Here is a 24,846-nt window from a genome sequence, read left to right on the forward strand (position 1 = left end):
AATGTGAGTTCCCCGTGGGCTAAACAGTCTAACCAGGTAAGCAGAAAGTCTCTCATTTGTCCTCAGAGACAGCATAGGTAAGAATCACTTTTAGGAATTATGAGCAAGGTCAAAGCACAACAGGAAGTGAGGAGTTAGTCAAGTACAAACCACTCTTAAGTATAAAGGACTAATTCAATATGATTGGATATTTTTTCTTGGTGGATTAGGGTCCTACAACCCAAACCACCACACACACACACACACACACACACACACAGAGAGAGAGAGTACCATGTTGGCTCTGCTCACTGCACAGTCTTATGGTAGCCCTGTTGATCTTTGCTGGCACCAAATGGACCCATTATTCCATTTCCTGTGAATAAACATCAATGCCTCCTGACTAGCAGGGAGAGTTGGGAGTTAACAGGATGTGGCTTTAGGACCAGCTCTTCTCAGGAATGGTAACTCAAGCATCTCCAAATGTGGTCTCACAAAGAAGAGTGGATTGCGAGAGTTAACTGTGAGTCACGGGAACACAGCCTCATGCCCTTGCTGGTGAACAATGCAGCGGAAGAGAAGAGGGACTGAGAAAAGAAAGGCACCTAGAAATTGCAGAAACTCTAGAATATAGAATAGTCTTCCCGATAAGAAATAGCTAGCAAACATCCCAAAGTGCCGGGTAGTACATTTTCAGGGATTAATGGTCCATATAAATATTAAAATATAATTTGGTAATCTAAATATTGTCAGGTCGGTGTAAGCAGAGTTATGGGAATAGGGTAGAGAAAGTTAGCCAATGACAACACATTGTCTTACTATCCCGAGGCTCCAGTCCTGGCTTTAGTCAGTGGGGATGAAGTGCGGTTCACCTTCTTGTTGTCAGTGTGTATTTCCAGCTTTTGTGTACTGCAGGACATTCATTTCAGACAAACAAGCCAAAGCCTCTGGCATTGTTTCATAGTCCTGAGAAGGAAGGGAGAGACTTGACTGAACCTTCATTGTTGAATTTTATTATTTTATTGTGTTGAGCAGTATAAGTCATTTTCTCCTTTCCCTCTATATTAAGCAATATTTGTAGGCAAAAAAAATGGATTTTTAGAGGTCCCTCTTCTACACCCAGAGAAAACTATACAGAAAACTAAGTTATAATTGCAGTCTTTCTTAAACATCATGAAAGAAGCATATTTCATTATCCCTTCTAATTTCTACTTGCTGCTGTAGCTCCTGATGGAGGATCCGGTTTTCCAACGGTTTAGGGTTGAAAATCATGGATGAAGATCTAGCCACCTGAATTTTGTCTTTGTTTTTTGAGACGGAGTTTCTCTAGCCCTAGCTGTCCTGTAACTAGCTGTGTAGATAAGGTTGACCTGTGTAGATAAGGGAGGAGATCTGCCTCCCAAATGCAGGGATTAAAGCCAAGCACCCTGACTGCCTGGCCTTCTACTTTTATTTCCTGAGGCAGGGTCACTTGCAACCAAAGCTTGCCAATTTGAGTAGTTTGATTTGCTGTCTTGCCTCAGAGATCCTGTCTCCCTGCCTCCAAAGCACCGGGATTACAGATGCCTGTCATACTGCCTGGCTTTTACAGAAGTTTTGAACTATGAGTTTGAACTCTGCTCCTCATACTACTATCTATATAAATATATTTACTGAACTAGCTATACATTTATTTTTACAGGAAGATGAACTCACGCAAAATGTGAGAGATTACATGAGTGTATTCTTTTTTACAATTAAATATATATACTTAGATAGGGTCTTATTATGTTTCCCACATCTTAAACTTGCAACATCTTTGCCTCAACTCCTGAATGTGTCCATCACAAGTAAAGGCCATCATTATAAGTCTTTACTGAGGTTCTTTTGTTTGATTGATTTTGTTTTTAAGAGTCAGAGTTGAGCCGGGCGATGGTGGCGCATGCCTTTAATCCCAGCAGAGGCAGGCGGATCTCTGTGAGTTCGAGAACAGCCTGGTCTACAGAGCTAGTTCCAGGACAGGCTCCAAAGCCACAGAGAAACCCTGTCTTGAAAAAAAAACCAAAAAAAAAAAAAGAGTCAGAGTTGAGCTGGGCGGAAGTGGCACACGCCTTTAAGCCTTTAATACCCGCACTTGGGAGGCAGAGGCAGGCAGAGCTCTATGAGTTCAAGGTCAGTCTGCTCTACAGAGCTAGTTTTAGGACAGCTAGAGCTGTGACACAAAGAAACCCTGTCTCAAAAACCAAAACCAAAAACAACAACAAAAAAGAGTCAGAGCTGGTTTCTCTGTATATCCCTAGCTATCCTGGAACTGGAACTCTCTCGACAGAGCAGGCTGGCCTTGAACTCAGCAATCTGCCTGCCCCTGGGATAAAAGGTGTGCTTCACACTGGCCACCATCCTCGCCCTTTACTGAGGTTCTTTGATCTGCATTCCTTCCCAGCAAACTCATTTTCCTGTCCTGTTCAAGTGAGCCAAAATCGTTGTAGAACTCAGTTGCTTCTCGAAAGGAGAGCAAATGCCTTCTTAGTCTTCTCATTTGTGTTAAAGGGGACATTTACACTAGCACATTCGTAAACCAGGTGAAGAAAGGGGTTACAAAATTAAAATCCATTAGGTTTTTCTACCAACGCGTTAGTCAGAAAAGAAGACCTAACATTCCCTTTCAGAGATAAAATGAAAAGATTTGAATTTAAATGTGTGACTATAAATTTAAGCGAGCAGCTAGAATAGCTCGAGTGAACTGAATCAGTGCAGATGGTATCAAAAAAATCAGTTTGCTGAACCTGTTTGATTATGCTACCAAGAGTTTTTAGGCCAGCAGTATTTCTAGAAATATGTTCTCACCAATTGATGTTGCGTGATAATACTTAGCTACAGTAATAATCACTATAGCATTGTTCGTACAAAAGTCGCTCAATAGGGATTGGTTCAATGTTCCATCAATACTATATGTATTTCCATAGACATTAGAAGTGACACTGCAGAAACCCAGGTATATGGGGCCTTATCACACAACGAATCATTAAGAGGAAAACTACACAGGTCTCAAGATAAAATTAACAAAATGGTTATAGTTTTAAGAAAGAAAATTGAACATGTGTACACACATATATCCTTGAAATGCTAAACAATCTTTAAAAATATCAAATTGTGAGTTGTATATGAGCTGAAAGGGTTAGCAGGGCAATAGGAGGGTCTGACATCTGTGCCATTTGCCCAATGGATATAAGTGAGAAGAACTTTTAGGCGCTCTTGCCAAGCTCAGCGCCCTCTGGCAAGTAAGGACCTCATGAACTACAAAAATAGTCTAAGTGTAAAGGACTATTCAATATAATTCTGAAACTTTTTTTTTTAGTACTGTGTACTGCGCTTACATTATTTCTACCCATCTCCGTCTCCAACTTCACCCCCATCACCCACACTCCCTCTCAACTTTATGATTTTTTTTTCTTTTTTTGGTTTTTCGAGACAGGGTTTCTCTGTAGTTTTGGAGCCTGTCCCGAAACTAGCTCTTGTAGACCAGGCTGGTCTAGAACTCACAAAGATCCGCCTGTCTCTGCCTCCCGAGTGCTGGGATTAAAGGCATGCACCACCACCCGGCTATGATTTCTTATATAAACACACACACACACACACACACACACACACCACCTGTTGTACCTACTTAGTGTTGCTCTTATGTGTTTAGGGTTGACCACAATTTGGGACTGGATAATAACCTATCAGGGAGCATGACCTCAGAGAATACTGATTGTCCCTCTCTTTCAGTAGCCATGAATTGCCTTTCATCTAGACACTGGGACTTGAGATTTCCACATCCACGTTGGGTGTGAACCGGTGTTGTCGTTGGGCTGCTCTTGTGTAAGTGAGCATATTGTTAAGATTTTGTGGAAGCGACTTCCTGTCATATACAGAAGACAGTATCTCATAGCAATCCACTTTTAACAGAACCCCATGAACAGTGTAGTGGAAAGAACAAGAACTGAGAAAAGGAAGAAATATAAAATTGTTTATCAGCGTCCAACACTGGGAAACCAGCAGAAAGGGTTGTGACTGACCCTAAAGCGCATTTCTGGTTCCCTCATGATTCTCATCACTCCTCTGACTCCTGCATCTGATATTGACCGCACTCAGGGGTGTTTAATAGTCAACACCTGGGACAGTGCTCGATGGAAAAGTGTTGCGTTTTCCTACTGATGTGTAGGTTTGCGAGCCTAGACATGAACAGGTGGCTTGTGCCTTTTGGAACCCACCTGAGCTTTTTGTGGTTCTTTATTTTACCCAAAACACACTCTGATCACCAGAGAACTTTTCTTAACGCTGGCTTTAAAAATTTGTAACCACTTGCTCTAGAATGGTCAATACACACAGATGTAATTACTGGGACACAATTGTCCAAACTTGTGTTCTACTGTTCCCAAAAGTTCTCTGTTTTGGCTAAGTTGAGGTTCCAGTCCTGTCTTTGCCACTAAGCGTTGTGTAACCTGTGGCAAGACAGTTCATCATAGGAGGGCACAAATAATATGTAGGAAAGCATTCTGGAAATTGTACTTGAAATAGTAGTTATCAAACTTGGTCTGTAAATTTCCCCAGAGCCTAAAATTTTTATTCATTTTCAAAGTAATGATAGTGAATTCATCTGATAAGTGCCAGCAATTATATTTTGGCACATATGAACTCCATCAATCACAAAGCTGCTGTCCATTTAAAGAGTATGCTGAGTTTAAATAACAGCCCCCCCCCAATAAAGTCAAGTCTTCAGTAACTTAGGATGAAAGTTTCCGCAGAATGATACAGGAGTTAAAAAAAAAATACATTGAAAAAAAAATAAAAACAAATAAATAAATAAAAAAATACATTGAGTCACACCTAAAAAAACAGTTTCCACACTAAAAACAAACACAACCAGCCTCAGTGGTGGCATAAGCCTTTAATCCCAGCACTTGGAAGGCAGAATAAAGTGGGTCTCTGAGTTTAAGGCCAGCAGGGTCTATAAAGTTCCAGGACAGTCGGGGCTACATAGAGAAACCTTGTCTCATAAAACCAAAACAAACCAAAACCCCCCAAATTTGCCCTTCCTGTGTCTTTTTTTTTTTTTTTTTTTTAGTTTTTCGAGACAGGGTTTCTCTGTAGCTTTGGAGCTTGTCCTGGCACTAGCTCTTGTAGACCAGGCTGGCCTCGAACTCACAGAGATCCGCCTGTCTCTGCCTCCCGAGTGCTGGGATTAAAGGCGTGCGCCACCACCACCCGGCCTTCCTGTGTCTTATAAATGAAAATTATTAGATACAATAGAAATCCCAGCTGCAAAGGTTGTGGCCACTCATTCATTTCACAATACTTAGTACCTAGTCAGTCCTGAAATAGTGGCTACAATATTCTGGAAACAAATAACACATGCTAAATCACATATATAAGCTTTATTTTACACGTGTCTGTGTAAAAATCATAGAGCCTCAGAAGCATTTCTAAAAGTTATTTAGACTAGCAGGTCCAGAAGTGAGTTTTTTTTAGGCTTATAACAATTCCTTTTTGAGAAAATATGTTGACTTTTTTTAAAAAAAACTTTTCCAAATAAAGGGTTTAAAAAACAATCAAAAAATGGTGTCATCGGGACCATTTCTGAAGATTTACTTTATGTGTATGGGTGTTTTGACTGCATGTATACCTGTGCACCCTGTGGGTATCTGCGTGTATGCAGCACCCAGAGCCCAGAGAACATCCGATTCTCTGGAACCGGAGTTATGGATGGTTGTGAGCCACCATATGGATGCTGGGAGCCAAACCTGGGTCTGCTAAAACAGCTGCAAGAGGTTGAGCCACCTCTCCAACCCCCATCAGCATCATTTTATAAAAATGTATGCTATTGACACAAATGTAGGAAGAATTTGTGTGTGTGTGTGTGGTTTTTCGAGACAGGGTTTCTTTGTTTCCTGGAACTAGCTCTTGTAGACCATGCTGGCCTCGAACTCAGAGATCTGCCTGTCCCCCCCACAGTGTGCACCACCACTGCCCGGCAGGAAGAATTTCAATAAAGTACAATGTGAAATTAGATTAGGAAGTGGAGAACTGCACTTCTGTAAGTTTACACAATGCTTTGCTAGACTTGTACCTATCCACACACATACCTTAAAAAAAAAAAAATCACTAACTCGGGCCACTTTGTCCTCTCCCTATTACATCAACTGAGCATTTATGTACTGCCAGCAAGACTCCTTTTTTCTCAGCTTCCATGGAAGCTATGACCAACCCTGGTTTTCTTATACTTCAGAACTCCTTGTTAAATCCTAGATGGATTCTGTTTCTCACTACTGTACCAGCTTTCAACATGGCATTTAAGGCTTTTTTTTTTTCTTTCCCGTTTTCCCTTGGTTTGGAATGACAGCTCAGTGGTTTAGAGCACTTACTACTCTTGCAGAGGACCCGGAAATCAGTTTTTGTCACCCATATTAGGTGGCTTTCAGGCACATGTGACTCCAGTTCAGGCGATGCAGTTCTCTCTGGCACCCACATATGTGGTGCACATAAACATGCAAACACACACACACACAAAATAAAAAAAATACATCTTTTTTTTCATTTTGATGAGTTCATTTTAGGGTTGACTTAACATTTTTACAACCTAGGGCTATCATCATGCTTCCTTGCAATCGACAGGGCTTTTGTAAACTTTATAATTTCACGTTCAATTTTCAGTCAAATTTTGTAATTGAAAATAAGGTCAAGTCCTGCTTGTCTTATCAGTTTTTACTTTAAACAAATACCTTGTTAAGTTTATATGCCGTCAATTTTGTTTTTCTTTTTCAGATTTATGCGTTTTATGTATGTGAGCGCTCTACTTACATGTATGCCTGCATGACAGAAAAGGGCTTTGGATCACATTATAGGTGGTTGTGAACCACCATCATGTTGTTACTGGGAATTAAACTCAGGACCTCTGACAGAGGAGTCAGGGCTCTTAACCACTGAGCCTCTCTCCAGGCCCCACTTTTATTTTTTAATAGTTAATCTGTGCCGTTTACATACTAAAACGCGACTTTCTTTGGGGGATGGGTACAACAATTTTTACTGTGCGCATTTTTATTTTATTTATTTATTTATTTATTTTGAGGAGAGGGGTTGGAGACAGAGTTTCTTTGCGTATCCATGGCTTTCCTGGAACTAGCTTGTTGGCCAGGCTGGCCTCAAACTCGGATTCACCTGCTTCTGCCTCCCAAGTACTGGGATTAAAGGCATGTGCACCATTATCTCCCGGCTTGTTATTGTTTTTCTCTTCATCATATGTTAGTAATAATATTATGAAGCACCTACTAGATTTGTTCCTTTCAGACCAAGTGTATTCATAGGGGGAGACCAATTCCAGGTTCTGAGTAGGGGAGGGAAGTTCGCAACATTCCACGGAGCCCCGAACTCTAATTATTAGTAATCAACTAGGCCAGATAAAAACCTGAGCCACTTCCTGAACCCAGCTCGCCCAGCGCAGCTTTTCTCTTTCCAAGCAGAAGCTAGGCTGGAAAAGGACGGCGCCAGAGAGGGACTTGAAGAAGGATCAAAGGTTATAAACCACCTCAAAGGCGGAATAATGGTCAACACTCAACTCCCAAGGAGATCAGAAGCTTCCATGGCCACATTTGAAATTTAAAAAAAAAAGAAAAAGAAAAAAGGTGACTCCTTAACGCTCTCCCTAGACGCACAGCCCAAGACAAGCCTCGGGGCCAGAAGTGACTAACAGGTAGCTAGAGTGGACCCGCAGCCGGCCGGAAGTGGAAGTGAGCCCGGGCTGGGGAAAGACGGCAGGCCGTACCGGGCTTGCGCGGTCCGCAGGCATTGCAGCGCGCAGGCGCAGCTGGGCGGTGCCGGGGTGACGCTTGGAGCGTGGGCTGCGACTCTCGCGGATCCGGTTCCGCCCTCCGTCTCGCAGCCCACCCTACCGAAAGAGCGCCCGAGCTCCCTTTCCCAGAGTGCTCTGCGCCGTGAAGAAGCGGCTCCCAGGGACTGGGGGCATTTTGTGTTGGCTGGAGCTGGAGGAACAAGATGGCGGCATTGGCGGAGTGACGGGGTCCGTCCGGGCCGGAGCCGGCGGCAGTGGTGGCATCGGTACCGCCGCCCTACCTCACCGCGCCCCTTTCCCAGCCCGCAACGTCGCCACGGACGCGAGACAGCGGCGGCCGCCCCAAAGCAACCGGCCGAGCGTCAGCCGCCGCGACCACTCTTCACGAACCGGCCCCTCAGCGAGCGGCGGCGATCCGGCTTCTCGCAGCCGACTCCGCGCCCCTGTAACGCCAACAAAGCCTCGCTTTTCGCTTGCCCGCCGCGCTCCGCAGTTGTACCGGGCGGAACAGACCCGGAGGCCTCCATCCTCTCCCCAGAGGTGTCGGGGCTTCGCCCCCGCCTCCATCTTCGCGTCTCAGGATGGCGAGCAGCAGCGGCTCTAAAGCCGAATTTATCGTCGGAGGGAAATACAAACTGGTGCGGAAGATCGGATCTGGCTCCTTCGGGGACATTTATCTGGCGATCAACATCACCAATGGCGAGGTAATCACCCGGTGAGGGGAGGGAGACGATAACGCTGGGCTGTTGTTCCCCCCCCCCCCAACCCCTCTAAGTACTCCAAGCCTCATCCCACTGCACGCACGCACGCACGCACTGGGGAGTCTAGAGCGAGCCAGCTTTCCTGGCTTAGCAACCTCCCCCACTATTTCCCTAAAAAGGAAAAACGCGATAGAAGGGCTGGATAAACTCTGAGGTTTCCCAACTTGTCCAAAATGTCTCTTTTTAACGTTAATTAAGAAGTAGGGCGAAGTCGTGTAATCGCCATGGTAGTCTTTGTATTTTTTTAGTTTGGGATTCTTGTTCCAGTTAGAACAGTTTCCTTCTTTAAAAAATCTCGCCTTACGTTTCAAGGTTGCCTGTTTTCTGGACGAATCCTTTCATTCACTTTAGATTGAGAGGACATGGAAGGTTCGCCATTGTCCCCAGGAAAAAGCCTTTGAAGCTGGTTGGCTTGTTTTGTAATTAGTGAAGGTTGCTTTCCCCATCCTCTCATGTCCTTGTAGTGGCGACTAGAAGCAAACATTGCTAATGTCTCTTCTCGTTTCCCAAGTGAGTTTGAATCCGTAGGGATGTTGATGCCATCATCCCCTTTCCTCTGCAGGAAGTGGCAGTGAAGCTAGAATCCCAGAAGGCCAGGCATCCCCAGTTGCTGTACGAGAGCAAATTGTATAAGATTCTTCAAGGTGGGGTTGGCATCCCTCACATACGGTAAGCACCTTTGAGCGCAGTTGATCACAGAGGGAATTGCGAAATGGTGAAAGGGGTTGAGGCTGATAATGAAACCGGCTGAATCGGTTGTGGTGCTGAGTTCCCCAGGTTCCACAGTTAACCATAATCGTTGAATAAATTTTAGTTCTCCGACTTAGTTGAAATTTTGTGTGCTACTGCATTTAGTTTCTGTCATTTCTCCGCTTCCCGTGGCTCTCATTTTCAGTTAACTATGCAGGTCATCTTTGATCCCTACGCGGAAGGGATCTTGCTGTCTTTAAGGCGACACTTTTGTAATTCGTACGTTTGTCCACTGAAGTGGTTTTGAAGGTGCGGATGTGACCGAGTTTCGTCTGTTGGGGTTGCTATCGGAACTGGTTTGGGAAATGGCTGCTCTTTTGTTGTGTTTTTGTTCCAACATGTCTTCCTCCTCCGCTTAGAAAATGGCGGAACGACGTGACTCAACCCCCATATTCCTGCCTTTTTCTTCGCTTGGATTCACATATTAAGCTTCCTTGATTTCCCTTTAGCAGCCTTAAATGGATAAACCCTTGAAAAGCCAAGAATTAAGTTCCATAAGGCCATGAGACTCTGGGAAGAAGATGTCATAACAGAGTATGATCTCTAGTTGATGCGACATAACTTGTTAAATTATGCTGACCTAAAATTCTTAATATCCCTGCCAATGTGTTCGTTAGTTTTTGCTTTTGTGAATGGTAATGTCTGAAATATTTCGGTTCTTAAAAACTTTATGGGGCTATGGCAAAGGCAGTTCAGAACAGCACCAACTGTTGAAATCTGGTCAGCTTTATGAAAGAAAGCTTCACTTAGTAGCAGTTTGAGTAGCTTCAACCTGTTGAGTTATTTTGTCTGTAACATTTAAGGAAAATTTGGGGGGTGACTGGTAAATAGAAATAATGATAAAAACTGCTCTTTCGAGTATTTAATTTTATTAATGTTATTTTTAAAATTAAACCTCACTGTTTCCAGCAGTGGTCAAAGATAACATTTACAGAAAAAGTCATAGTTGAGGATTAAGTGGACTGCTACATGATGTTTTCTCTCCTCTTCCCTGTTCTCTGCCTAGTGTGGGTTAAATAGACCAGCCTGGGCCTTGAACGCAGAGATCTGCCTGCCTCTTCCCAAATACGGGGAATAAAGGAGTACACTGTCATACCCAGCTTCTTTTTCCTAAATCCTGAATTGAGTGATGAATTACCTTCAATCTAAATAACAATACATTTAAAGGACAGACATTTTAATATAGACGCTGTGTGAGAAATACTCCACTGGTCATTTGTAAGTGAGCTCTTTCAAAGAAAATTCCAGATTTATTGCAAAGATTAAAGTGAAATTGGAGGAGGTTTGAGTTTTTGAATGGTTTTTGGTCCCTGAAATACAATATGATGGGAGGAAATAGGGCCCTTGACCTCCACTGATTTGCTTCCATTACTATTGTTTTTCCTGTTTGTTTTTTGTTTTTTTTTAACAAGTAGAATCAGTTTGTGTCAGGTTATTTGTGTTTGGCTCATTTCACATATTGGTCATGCTTTTAGGATAACCCTGTGCTGGGAAGTTCATAAATTTAAAAATTCATCACTGCATTTTCAATGCAAAACCAATGCTAATGTGTTCTTTAGTCAGGTAGCCTTAAAGACCATCATTAAGGGCAATGAGTAGTTTACTAAATAAGCAGATGAATAAATTAACAGGGGAACAGACTAGTAGGTGCCCATTATACAATGGTGAATGCAGAGAGAGTTATGGCCTTTGTAAGCTTTCTGTGGGTGGGGCTAAATAGATTAACCTGGCTTTTAAATAAGGCTTCCTGGGAAAGGAGATGATTTCAGGAAGCAAGCTTGGTGGACTGGTTGGGGAGGGCATCCAAGAATAGAGTGGCTTCTGGGAGTGGTTCCTAAGACAGAATGTAATTAGGGAGGGGTGGGGAAAGTGTACACTTGTTAGCAATGGGAGAACAGGTACATAGAAACACAGTGTGTTGTAGTTTTTCCTTTTTATTTTGAAATGGATCTCACTGTATATTTCTGGCTGGTATCAAGAACTCAAGATTCTACTGTCATTCCTTCTAATGCTGGCCACTATGACAGGCTATTTTGTTGGTTTTAAACAAAAGTATAAAAGGACACTTTTTGCACCAAAAGATAAAGATTTCCAAAGTACTTTTTTTGTGCTAACATTTTCCCATTCTTGTATATTTGTCAGCATTTCTGTGTCACTTATGCATAGAATGTTTAAAATATTTACTTGGAAAATATTCAGGCAAGTTGGCTGGCTAGTTTTAGGTAACTAGAATAATGTTTTGTCCATTAGTTAATAGTAATTTAAAAGCTCAAATTTTTACCTATCGTACACATCCCCGTTTCATACTTAAGAGTTTATATACACACAATACTGTTTATAAGATTAGCTTTAAGATATTCTGGTATATCTTAAAAGACAGGATCAAAATTACTGGGCCTCCACAGGTGGGTGGCTTCCCTCTTCCTGTGTAGTTTGAGGGTCTTACAGCCGCCTAGAAAGAGATATAACCAAGAGTGAAGTATGTCATCTGGTTGTATGGTGTAAAAAGAAACTTAATCCTTTTGGCTTCCAGGACATCTGGAAGCTCACCTAGAATTACCATGGCCTTTACATTCCTTTTCTACGTGCAGCTCTGAATTGAATTAACTCTGCAAAGGAAAAACAATTTATATAAACTAGAGCTCTTTAGCGGAACAATTAGATTGAATGCTTGAGTACTTGAACCTAGGGTGATCTACAGGTTTTTGTTTTGTTTTGTTTTTGTTTTTTCGAGACAGGGTTTCTCTGGCTTTTGGAGCCTGTCCTGGAACTAGCTCTGTAGAACAGGCTGGTCTCGAACTCACAGAGATCCGCCTGCCTCTGCTTCCCAAGTGCTGGGATTAAAGGCGTGCGCCACCATCGCCAGTTGCTTTTTTTTTTTTTAAACCTCTTTGAGGTTCATCAACTTTCCGTCTCTACAGTTGAAAAAGAATGTGACTAATGTTTAAGTTTTGTTGGGGTTGGAAGAATGTTCAATAGAAATGTTGGGGAAGGCCAGAGAGCTGGACAGTTCAGTTTCCACTACCCATCAGGGGTTTTCCATAACTGCCTCTAACTCCAGCTCAGGGAATCTGGTGCCCTCTTTGTTGTCTAGGCATTTGCACTCCTATATGACATACATTCACACAGATCTACACCCCCCACCCCCCCAGAAGAAATGTTTGGGAAATTTATTCTGCTGGGAAAAGAACTCATTGCCACCTGCTTTTTAGGGCAGAACTTTTGGTGTGAACAGGATTCTTCTCTACTTAAAGTCTTTTGCTTAGTTATTCTTCGACCTTTCAGGTTTGGACTTTTAAGGCCTGTATCCAGATGATAGTTGCAAAGCATTCCCCCTCCCCCAGAGTTTGGTACTTATGTCCAAGTCTTATATTTACGTGGTATTTTATGAAACAGTACCTCACAAAATGTACACATCTGTCTCTGGCAACTTTTAGATTAACTATAGAAAAACATACAATGGTAAGAAGGTAGTTGGGTATGGGGAAATGTTCTTGCCTCCTATGTTTGATCCCCTCCCTTTTTCAAGACAGGGTTTCTCTGTAGCTTAGGAGCTTGTCCTCAAACTCACTCAAGACCAGACTGGCCTTGAGCTTTCAGAGATCCGCCTGCCTCTGCCTCCAGAGTGCTGGGACTAAAGGCGTGCACCACCACCATTTTAGAAAGTATTTACAAAGTATTAGTTAATCCTTTTCACAGCTGAAGTCTTTGTGAGTAAAGTTGAGATGTTGTAAAAGGAAACTGTTGCGTTAGCTTCCTTCAGAGTGTAACTAAATTTACCAATGTTCTAGAAATGCTTTGTATTGTGCATTTATGGGATAGTAGACGGTGTTTTTGAGCTGAACAAAATCTGAGGGATGAATAAGGAACATTTACTCATAAGTTAAACCTTGGGTCTCTGAAGAGTCTTCTCTGGCTCCTAGTTGTCCCGAGGGCCATGATCACCTTGATGTCAAGGTCATACCCGGCCTGCTCAAACTCACCACACCTTTCTAGTTGATACTAAGAAAGCCATATTTTCGCTTCATTCACTATCCACAATTCTCCTGTCTCCTCCATCCACATAGTGTTTAGCAAAAAAACAAAAATTGGCTTCGAGGTGAAGAGTCATTGATGAAACACATGCTTAACATATGGGAGACTAAATTAAGTACAAGCATCCCAAAGAACAATATAGCTAGGCTTGGTGGCTCATACCAATAATCTAAGCACTTGAACATTAGCTGAGGCCAGCCTGGGTAACAGCAGACCTGTCTGGAAAGAAAAAAAAAGAAATCTAGAATTTGTTGTAACTAAAATGAATTTGAATCTTTGAGACTCACCGTGTGGCGTGGAAATCACTATATACTAGGCTGGCCTTGAACTCATATCCTTCTGCCTCTTGAGTGGTGGGATTAAAGGTGTTCCCCCACCGCTGCCTACTATTGAATCTTTAAAACGGGTTATTAAGTAGGTTACATGAATATGTTTTCATAGTTTCCAGTGAATGAATGTATACTTAAAGTGATGTTCCCTGCTTACTGTTTTGTTTATAATGCAACCTCAGTGGCTCCTAATAGTTGTGACCGCCAGTGTTAGCTAGTTGTAAACTGATTTGTGGTTTAATGGAATTTTTGAAATCTTAGGTATAATTTATATAGTGAAATGTCCAAATGCTAATGTGTGGCTGGATTAGTTTTGACAAATGTACTTTTTTACTGAGATGAAAGAATTAACATATGCATATTACTTAATTTGTGACAATGTTTTTTGTGGTAGTTGTGTGTCATTTCTTCTAAATTTAATGAAAGACTGTTCAAAACAAAGTAATAGCAAAGCCTTCGGGTTGGTAGATACCCTGTAGAAGTTACCTAACAGCATAGTTGATGTAGTTAGGACAGCTGCTGGTTGACATCTCTAGCTTGTTTTCTCCCATGGAGGACCCAGAATATCGCCATTCCCTAGTCTTATGACTAGTGAGAATGAGATGTGTTGTGGCTGGTTTTTAAGGTTTTTCTTGGCTGCCTTGGAACTCGCTTTGTAGACCAGGCTGGCCACAAACTCGAGATCTGTCTGCCTCTGCCTCCCAAGTGCTGGAATTAAAGGCATGCAACAAATTTTAGATTTGTTTCTAAATTTTTGTTGTGGCTGTTTTAATAAAGACTTTGAAAGTACTGTACGTAAAGGATTGGTTGAAGAGTGTTTCTAAAGAAAATGGAAAAGGCAAAAACCAAACTGTATCTGAACCTAGAATTCCATAATTTTTTAATGTTAGCTGCTTTTCAGATAAAAGATTTTGTTAGACCAAATAGTTTTATCTTGTTTTTGATACAGAATTTCATGTAGTCCTGGCTGGCAAAACCTGGCTTCTGCCTGGCAGCTAACTTGAAAGGCCATGGCCACTCCTGGCTTCCAAATGGGTTCCAGCTTTTACGTGTTTTATATAAGTTGATAGGATTATGATAAAAGATACTGCTTCTCACCTTTGATGTATACCATACAGTGATTTGTTTTGAGGTGTAATTCCTTTTTATTTATAGGATTGATAAGCACTGTTGAAATAGGGAATGTGATGCTGGAGAGATGGCTCAGTGGTTAAGAGCACTCACTGGCTGCTTTTCCAGAGGTCTTGAATTCAGTTCCCAACAATCACAGTGGCTCGCAGCCATCTATAATGAGATCTGGTGCCCTCTTCTGGCCTGTAGGCACACATGGAAGGAATGTTGTATACATAGTAAATAAATATTTAAAAGAAAAGAAATAAGGGAATAGTTGATAAACTTCACTGTGGCTGCATATTTTTCCTTTTATGTGCAAGAAGTTAAAAGAACCAGGCATGGTAGCACATGCTTGTAATTTAAATACTTGGAAGGTTGGGACAGGAGGTTCAAAGACAACCTGAGCTATATGAAAGGCCCCCCCAATTGCTGATTAGTTAAGACTGACTTTTGTAAAAAAAAAAAAAATCTGAATTATATTCCCAGCACATATGTTGTTGGCTGATAACTCACTCTAGCTCCAGGGAGTGCAATCCTCCTCTGTGGTCCCTAGCACTCACTACATCCATGAACATAATGGAGAAGTAAATAAAAGGAAGAACAAGAGTCAAACAGTATCCAGGCATTATATACTCATCTCTTTTAATTATTATAACAATCCTGTAAGTTGGAAGTTTCATATGAAAATAACACCTGGTATATGACAGATATTTAAGGCCTTCTAGGGTGATTCTGGTGTCAAAATACAGGATCAACCCTACTATACTATGTAGGGTTTTAATAGCTGCTGCCTCTCTGCTCAGCTAATTTATCCACATGTTTTCTGGACCTGTATCTCTCAGTCTCTCATAATGGCTCATTCCTTTAATCTCAGCACCTGGGAGGCTGTGGCAGGTGGATCTCTGGGTTTGAGGCTAGCCTGATCTTCAGAACCAGTTCCAGGACAAACAGCTACACAGAGAAACTCCGTCTCACAAAATCAATGGATTCTTTAAATTTATGTGCTCACAAGATGTAGTATTAGGCAGTGAAGTGCTAGAAACTACACTGTAACCTCATGCAACCAAATCGTTTGGAGGGGCTTGGGGGAAAGTATCTAAAACATGTAAAAAACACAAACACTTTTGTGCATTCCTACAGTGCTGTGAGGGAAAGAACTAGGTCTTAATAGGTTCTTAGCATGGTTTGTGACTATAAAGGTACTTACTCTGCCTTCATTGTATGTGTTAACTTTTTAATCCAGCTGTAGAAATAAATCTTAGAAGTATTTGTGTATAGAGTTCTTGAGTTTCTTAATGGTCTTCGGTTCCAATATGTATTAGACTAAGACAGGACGAAAGCTAATTGCTGATTTATTTACAAAGTAAAATGTAGCTGTGCTCTTTTTGCTTTGAATACAGTTAGAAAGAATCCATTGTCTCACTGAAATTTAGTTTTCTAGAGCCACGTGTGGTGGCACGCACATGTAATACCAGAACTCCAGGCCATATGTAGTGAGACCTTGTCTTTAAAACTTATAGGTTCTTTAACTTAATCCCAAGGTTTTACTACTATGTTGGGCATTTTAATTTTCTAGGCTAACACGAAGAGTGTTTGCTGCTTTCAGTATTAGTGTAGTGCATGCTTTTATTTTTGTTTTTGGAGACGGGGCCCACACTGGTCTCAAACTCACAGAAATCCACCTGCCTCTGCTTCCCGAGTGCTGAGATTAAAGGTGTGCGCCATCGCTACCTGTTTTTTTTTTCTTTAAGAAAATGTCGACAGTGGATGAAGTAGAGGTAGTATAAATTAGCCCCATGTTTGTGTTGTATTTAAATGTAGAAGAAAAAAGTTTGCAGGAGAACTTCTAAGATGGTGTCTTGTCAGCTCTTATCTGAAATTGAAAAACTTGAGTAGTTATATTACAAGTGTCTCATACATTGTACTTGGTAAAAATGTTGGAAGAACCTGGAGTGGGGTGCATGCTTTTATATGAATGTCTCTCCATTTTATGTTCTTCACATTCACTGAGAACAAGGATCATGTAGTATAGGGTATTGAACTCACAGAACTTTCCTAGTTCTGGAATTAAAGGTGTGTGCTACCATGCCAGTCTTCTCTTTTCTGTTCTTTTTATGCCTTTTAGTATTTAATTGATTGGATTGTTTGTATGGGATCTGTTGACACTGGATTTAAATTGTTCCTGACACCAAGTTCCACTTAGTGAAATCAGTGTTCCAGTTAAATGACTATTAACTGCTATTCAATCTCTAGTGACTGAAACTGTCTTGGTTAACGTAACACACTTGAACTTATAAGCGTACTTACATCACTAATTTATAATAAATTATAGATAATAAAAGGCTTTTTCCTGTATGAGTGCTTACTGTGTACGAAGTTTAAAATAGGCACACTTCAAAATTTGTGGGTTTTTTTTTTTTTTGAACTTGTGTCACGAGCCAGGCAAGTGGTACCAGTAAGTTTGTCTTCCTCTGAAAACAAAGAGAACAGTGTCTAGATCTCAAACTGAAATTGAACATAAGGGCACAAAGTAAGAGGATAATGTGTAAGACTACCAGAAAGCCCTCAGCTACTTTCATCTAATAAGTTAGGGGTTTCTATTTCTATTTCTATTACAAAGCGCCGGGACCAGTAAACCCTTTGGGGAGGAAGGGGTTTATTTTATTTACAGTTCCATAGCACAGTTGAGGGAAGTCAGTGTAGGAACTTAGAGGCAGAATCTGATGCAGAGACCATTGAGGAATGCTGTCTTGCTCAGGCTGCTTTATAGCAGCTAGGACCACCAGCTGGGTTGTACTGGGCCTTCTTACATTAAGAAACTGTGCCCCAGGCTTGCCCACAAGCCAGTCTAGTGGGGACATTTTACAGAGTGAGGTTCCTTTTTCCTTATGACTCTAGCTTGTGTAAAATAAACAAAAACAACAAAAAACACTAGCTAACACAGTCAGATTCAAGGATAAACCCTGTTAAAGTTGTTTGAATCTAGTGAAGTAAGTAAGCCTTTCCTCAGATCTTTACCACGTGGACTGGAGAGATAGCTCAAGAGTACATGTTGCTCTTTCAGGGGATCAGAATTCAGTATTATGCAAGGTAGGGTGTTTGCTTGGCTTCTGGGAGTCCCAGGGTTTGACCTACAGCACCAAGAAAGTGATTATTAATCACTTTTGATTGGTGTGCAGAGGATTGCTAGATTTTCCACTTCCCAATGAAGATGTGTATTTTTTTTTGCTTTGTTTTGAATACTTGCTTGAATTTTCTTGATGTTCAGTTGTCTACATTCTGTCCCATAGTAGCACTTAGCAATATTTAAAGTAATGACAAAAACTGGCAAAAAAAATTCAGTCATTGTCATTTTTGACAAACGACAAACTAAGTAGTATGGTTAGAATCTATTATTCCAGCCAAGAAACAAAAATGGGAAAAGTAGCCGGTATAAAATGGGTTTTCAGTGAATTAACCTGTGAAGAAAATGAGGTAGCAGTGTGTATACCAACCACACTGGTTACTTAGTTTATTGTAATCTTTCGTCCTTTCACCAGACTCTCTAACTATGCTTTAATGATCACCTTATTTCTAAAGTTTGGATCCTTGAAATTTTTGCTTTCTTAAACATGTGTTTCTTATTTGGCATTCTTGTTGCATAGTAAACAGATGATCATGAAAGAAGATATTACTTGATTGTCTTGTTAGCGACTATAAACGTCAGATTAATAACTGCAGTAGCTTGAGTGATGTACAGACTTTATGCTGATAGTCACAACTAATGAGAATTTGAGGGTACAGTAGACACATTACGCCCAGAAGAAAATGTTTCACAGCACTCTGCCCTTCTACCCTTTCCTCCATTCTTTTGGAATGCTCCCCAAGCCTTGCAGAGCAGGATATAGAAATCCCAGTTAAGGCTTGCCTTTCAACAGTTCTGTTATCTCAGTGCTTTGACTGTTAGAAGTTTCTATAGTAAGCACATAATCTACTGCCTAAAGAATCCTCTAACCACAGCTGACAGCAGCGCTGGTGAGTGGACATAAACAAAAATATTTAGAAGGCATTAGATAGGCACAGAGTCTCCAGTTAGCAATATACGTGGAAGCTTCCCCACTAGGTAGGGCCCGTGCCTTCCCAAGCCACAGACTTTTACCCAAGCTTACAGTACCAGATGTGAATTCTTTACTGTGGAGTTAACTTCAAATCTAGACAGGAATAATTAGCCCCTTAACAGAACTGCCACTGCTGGATCTCATTTTCATACAAGTGTATACTATATGTTTAATGCTCTCTTACTTAGATTAACTAAGGTACCTGAATGTGGACTCTTGTTATAAGGTCAGAAGTTAGAGCCAGCCGATTTGAGGTTTTATCTATATTTCTCTTGAATGTCACTTTTGGAATCTCCTGCAGTTCTGATGGATGGCATTAAAGGGATAATAGCATTGAGTATCTGGACCACTAGTTAAGCAACTTTTTTTAAAAAAAGGAAAGAAAAGATTCCAGCTGGACAGCTGTAGTGCACACCTTTAATCTCAGTCAGAAGGTGGATCTTTAAGGACAGCCAGGGCTACAAAGAGAAACCTTATCTCCAAAACAGGACAAACGCGTGTAGTAAACTGTATTTTCTAGGAAAATGTTCATGTTCTTTTGTTAATACTGATGTTTTAAAACCAATGCTATTGCTGGGCAGTGGTAGTGCATGCCTTTCTTTAATCCCAGCACTTGGGAGGCAGAGGTAGGTGGATCTCTGAGCTCGAGGCCAGCCTGGTCTACAAGAGCTAGTTTCAGGGGGCTGGAGAGATGGCTCAGCCATTAAGAGCATTGCGTGCTCTTCTAAAGGACCCGAGTTCGATTCCCAGCAACCACATGGTGGCTCACAACCATCTGTAAAGAGGTCTGGTGTCCTCTTCTAGCCTGCAGGCATATATGTAAACAGAATATTGTATCCACAATAAATAAATATTTTTTTAAAAAAAGAGCTAGTTTCAGGACAGGCTCCAAAGCCACAGAGAAACCCTGTCTTGAAAAACCAAAAAAAAAAAAAAAGCTATTTATCAGTAAAACAACATAATAGAGCAAAATTGTAGAGAAGAAATAGCATTAAAACACTTAAGTAGTTTCCTAGAGATTGGTATTTAATGTTCTTGTTTGGTCTTTTGAGACAGGCTCTCAACTCACCCTATAGTTTAGGCTGACCTTAAACTTTGCCTCAGGCTCCTGAACACTAAGGTTATAGGCTTGGCCAACATTCTGATGTTTTACCTTTAACACAGATTAAAAAAAAAAAAAGCCTTTTCCCTCCTTTTGAGTTTTTTTAATACATATTTCCAAATATGGTAACTTCTTGGCTTTAGCTTCTATTGGTGTTAACAAAGAAACTAAGCCAGTTTAGGCTTTTAAGTAATTTACTCCAGTTTTAGTTGTTCTGGAAACAGACTTGCTGTATATAACCAGGTTGGCCTCATATTGTTTGGAAAGAATTTTATAGACATCAAAATGTGAAAAAAAATTATGGTGATTATTTCTAGTCCTCACAAGAAAAGTTAATATTTTGAGTTATTGAGGAAAATTTTTATATATGTACAGTATAACATAAAATAAAGTAATTTTTCTCTAACAGATAAATAGAATTGTGTGTCTATGCTATTTTTGAAGAACTAAACTAAGCAAAACGTGATTCCTTTTCAAAGAAGGACAAATAATTGAAGGGGAGTTTGATGTGGAGGGAGTTGGGAGGTAATGACATGACAAGAGGCCTTTCTGAGGTGTGGTACAGCTGGTGGAGTCAGTTCTTCCATTACAAAGTTAGTCCAAGGTCAGGACATGATGCAGATGGCTTAAAATTGCTATGATGGTGAGAGTAGTTAGGAAGTGGCTGTGTGGGAGGGAAAGGGTCTTGTTACTCTTGAGCAGTATATTTAACCACTGGATTTGTCTTGTAAATAGTGCAAAGGTTCCCTTTTTAAAAAATGTAAATTTCCTTGTTGGAGCCAGAATCTCCCTAGCTAACTATGACTTAAAATTTAGCAACTCTTAATGTCCCAAGCTCTGAAATTATAGGTGTGTGCTTCCATGCCTAAGGAATACGTTGTAATCTTAGAAGTATTAAGTGATAATGTTTTTGCATTGACTCTCCCATTTCTTGTTTTTATTAGGTGGTATGGACAAGAAAAAGACTATAACGTGCTAGTCATGGATCTTCTGGGGCCCAGCCTTGAAGATCTCTTCAATTTCTGTTCAAGAAGGTTCACTATGAAGACTGTACTTATGTTAGCTGACCAGGTGTGTGAACTTTGACAGAAATAAAAAAACTGCAAAGTTATTTGTATAATGGTCAGCATTTCACAGACCACATTGTTGTAAGCCCATGTGTCACTATTTCTCTTAAAAAAATTATAAAAGGATTGTTTGTTGTCTTACAGTAGTGTAGGGTATTTGTTCAGGTGTGCTTTAGAAATGTGTTCCTCAGGCAATAGACTATTACTTGCAGCATTCTGTATTTTTACTGTACGTGGTAGCACAGACTCTTAGAGTCCCAGCATTCAGGAGACTGAAGAGGGGTTTTGGATTCAGGGCCATCCTGGGTATTATATAAGATCCTACTCAGATGAACAAAGAGCTTAATTTTTTATTTGTTTTTTTTTAAATAAAGTACCAGAGTAACTAAAGATGAAGCTTTAGCCAAACTAATGCTTGAAGTAATAAAAGTCTGAAGCATGAATAATAGCATTGAAGCAGCACTAGGACATTTTAGAAATGCCTAAGTTTGCCTTGTTTTGTGGCCCAACCTGGCTTCAAATTCCCTAGGTTTACCACTGAGAAAAATAGAGTAGAATAGTCCTTTCTAGGAACTGAAAGTCAAAAAGAGAAAGAAAATATCTAGTAGAGGTTCTGTGGTATCATTAGCAAAAAATTGCTAAGGACTATAAGGCTTTCTTGCAATATAGCAATTATTCTTTTTTACTATGTAGAACAGGCTGGTCTTGAACCCATAGAGATCCACTTGCCTTTGCCTCCTGAGTGCTGGGCTTTTAAAGGTGAGTATCACCACATTCAGCAGCCTGTTTAAAATCGTTAAAAACTAACAGAACAAGTCAAACACCACAAAAGTTTAGGCCTTGGTAGCCAGCATGCTTGAAATAAGGGGCTTTGTTCTTTGTTTTTCTAGTGCTGTCATTAATTGAAAGACTGGAGTACTTGAGAAATTGAGTTGCTGCTTTTGTCACTTAACTGTTTTTATCCCTTTTCTTTTTCAGATGATCAGTAGGATTGAATATGTGCACACAAAGAATTTTATACACAGAGACATTAAACCAGATAACTTCCTAATGGGTATTGGGCGTCACTGTAATAAGGTTAGTTAACTGCTCTTGGCATGACAGAACAAAGAGTAAAATATTGATATGAATTACTTTGATAAATTTTTGAATCTTTAAAAAGCCATAGTAATTGTATTTGCTGTAATCTGCTTAAGAGATTGTGCTAGAAGGATAATCAGCTAACTCTATTAACTTAGTGACTTGAAATATATATAGTCTCTCCAACTTAGCTTATTTATGAGGTTAGCTTATTTATGTGAAAATATGAAATTCCAAGGGCTTTAATCATCTGTACTTAACTTGGACAATTGTATCTAGTTTTCATTCACTTAAATAGTGAAAACGTTTACCTTTAATCCTTCTTGAGTGGTATAAATCAGATTCTAACTTTATAGACTTTATAAAGTAGTGTGGGTTTGTAATATATGTGCTTGTGCCAGTATGGCAACCATTGACCCATCTGTCACTATGGCGTTAATCCTTGCTGGCTGAGCATGGTTGATACTGAGAATTCTTTAGTCCTTGCATTGGAGTATTTAAAAGAATAACTTTTGAGCCTGCTTCAAAAGTAGCTTACACTCTATTAATTGGGTTCCCAGTTGGGTGAGTTCTCCACCCTCCATGCTGTTACAGGAAAATAGTGACGAGTGATTGAATATTCATATAGCTAAATGAGTGCTTATTGGGGATTTCTGACAGTGGGTTCTGTATACGGGGTGATTAGGTTGTAGTGACGCATGATTGCAGTTAGAAACTAATGATATTGAACTTTTGTCTGCAATGCTTAGTTTTATTGAGTGAATTGCTTTCTTTATTCATTCAATGTTGAGCTCGGGCAGACAGGCAGCATTGGCAATGCACGAAGCATGTTCCAATCTGATGATCTCAGAAATTCTCAACTTCAGGACAACTGTGGGGAGGGAGGGGGCTTTTTTTGTTTTTGTTTTTCTTTTCTTTTTCTTTTTGTTCTTTTGTGGTTTTTTTGGAAGGAAACTTCCCATTTGTTAACCAGTTAGGGAATGTGGTGTTTTAGGTCCAGCTGTAAATGTTTACCTTTGTTTGCCTGTATGAATGCCAACTTGGAGCCATTATATTAGAACTGGTGTTGCTTGTTAATGTTGGTCTGACCAAGTTTTAGATTAGATTTTTCACTGAACTTCAATATATTGAAGGGTTTTACAGCCATGTAATTTGTCTTGCATTCCCAGATTTCATTTAAAGAAATGTGGCTTCTCTCTTTGAAGCAGCCAGGTTCTTAGTTATAATTCTAAAACCTGGTAATGGGTTAGAAGAAAAATTTGGCCTTATATTTTTCTCCTACAGTTTTGGCAGTTTGACTCTTCTTTTAGCCATTTCCCGGCCCTCTCCTTCCTGTTTTCTTACCCTAAACACCCATTACCCCTACGTGGTCCCTGTCCTGCATAGTGACAGAGCAGTAAGTACATGGTTTTTGCCTTCACTTTAAACAGTGGCCTAGGTAGTAACACTTCACGCTCTTCCTCTCCCCCTTATGAATAGTTGTCTTAATCACATACATGTCTTGGATTCCATGTTCCTTTTTTAGAATCTGTGTACTCCGTACAGTTAGTCAAATGATTTTTGTGGCACTGCTTATCTGGAGCTGTTTTCAGAGAGATTATTGGAGAGAAGTGAAGTCTTTTATATAAGATTCAAATGTAAATGTTTCTCTTGAACACTTTAGTGTTTTGTTTGTGTAGCTTTTTGTTTGTTTGTTTTTGGTTTTGTTTTTTTTTTTTTTTTGGTTTTGTTTTTGGTGTTTTCTGTACTGTAGTTTGAAATTGCCCATTGTGTAAGACTGGTTCCTTCAGTCAGCTTGTACCAGTAGTTTATACCCACGGGGGATCAGGTTTGATGGGGTGGGAGCAGCTTCCGAGTTTGGCTTTTGAAGTTAAAATTTCTTACTTGAAAATTGTTCTGAATTTGATATTTAGGAGTAGCCACTCCAATCTTAGTGAATTTGCTCATCTCGTCCAGTAATCGGCCCTGCATGCTTTTAAAAATAAATTTTAAGGTGACTAAATGCCTTCTACCTCTTCCTTACTGAAGATTTTTCCCCCATTCATTCTTTTTTGGGGGAAGGGCAGAATGTGATAAAGATTGCAGATCCAAATTCCCCATTTTTTATTTAAAAATGAAAACGCCAAATGTCACCATTGCTCTCCCTGTTTCAGGCAGTGACACAGTCCTAGTGGCATTAAAAACATAAGTATTCTAGAATTCATGTTGTTGAGCTCATGATTTTTATTTGGAAACTGAGAAGCTACAGTGCTTGGTGGAAGAAGGATGGCATTTGGCTACCCTGTTCTTTCTCTAATGCCTCGGTGTTGCCTGTCTGCGCCGGCCATTGTTGCAATGTACGCAATACTGTTTGATGCACTGCCACCTCTATTGTCTGTTCAGTGTTTAGAATCTCCAGTGGGGAAGAGGAAAAGAAGCATGACTGTTAGTCCTTCTCAGGACCCATCTTTCTCAGGATTAAACCAGGTCTGAAACTGTCTCCTATTCCAACCTCAACCCCAAAGTCATGTGCTTTTCTTTCTTATTGTTTCGTTTGAATTACTTTTATTTAATTCTGGAAAATATAGATCTTGCTCAAGCACCTCTTACGTTGGCATTATTCAGACATACTTGGCAAACATGTAACATTACTAAGATATTTTTGTGGCTTTTGCTTAAAACTTTAAAAAGCTTAGAGAAAACTTAAATGAAAATAAGATTGTCTTTGTTTTAGATCGACAGCA

General features: G+C 40.3%; 1 protein-coding gene across 5 annotated transcripts in view; it reads left to right on the plus strand.

The window, feature by feature from the left end:
• Positions 1-8,358: 8,358 nt before the first annotated feature.
• The window catches only part of LOC121445287 (casein kinase I), a 36,039-nt gene continuing 19,551 nt past the window's right edge, over positions 8,359-24,846 (plus strand). For 3 of the 5 annotated variants that reach the window (XM_041647330.1, XM_041647332.1, XM_041647331.1), the window contains exons 1-5: positions 8,359-8,493; positions 9,113-9,219; positions 20,921-21,047; positions 22,022-22,120; positions 24,506-24,589. In XM_041647330.1, the coding sequence (XP_041503264.1) occupies positions 8,371-8,493; positions 9,113-9,219; positions 20,921-21,047; positions 22,022-22,120; positions 24,506-24,589 (540 nt within the window). In that variant the 5' untranslated portion in view covers positions 8,359-8,370. The remainder of the gene's footprint in view (positions 8,494-9,112; positions 9,220-20,920; positions 21,048-22,021; positions 22,121-24,505; positions 24,590-24,846) is intronic. The other 2 variants (XM_041647333.1, XM_041647334.1) reach the window with 1 other exon arrangement.

The sequence above is a fragment of the Microtus oregoni genome, unplaced genomic scaffold (genome assembly GCF_018167655.1).
Source record: "Microtus oregoni isolate MIOR12 unplaced genomic scaffold, Mior012 000172F_ref0000184, whole genome shotgun sequence".
Taxonomy (NCBI): domain Eukaryota; kingdom Metazoa; phylum Chordata; class Mammalia; order Rodentia; family Cricetidae; genus Microtus; species Microtus oregoni.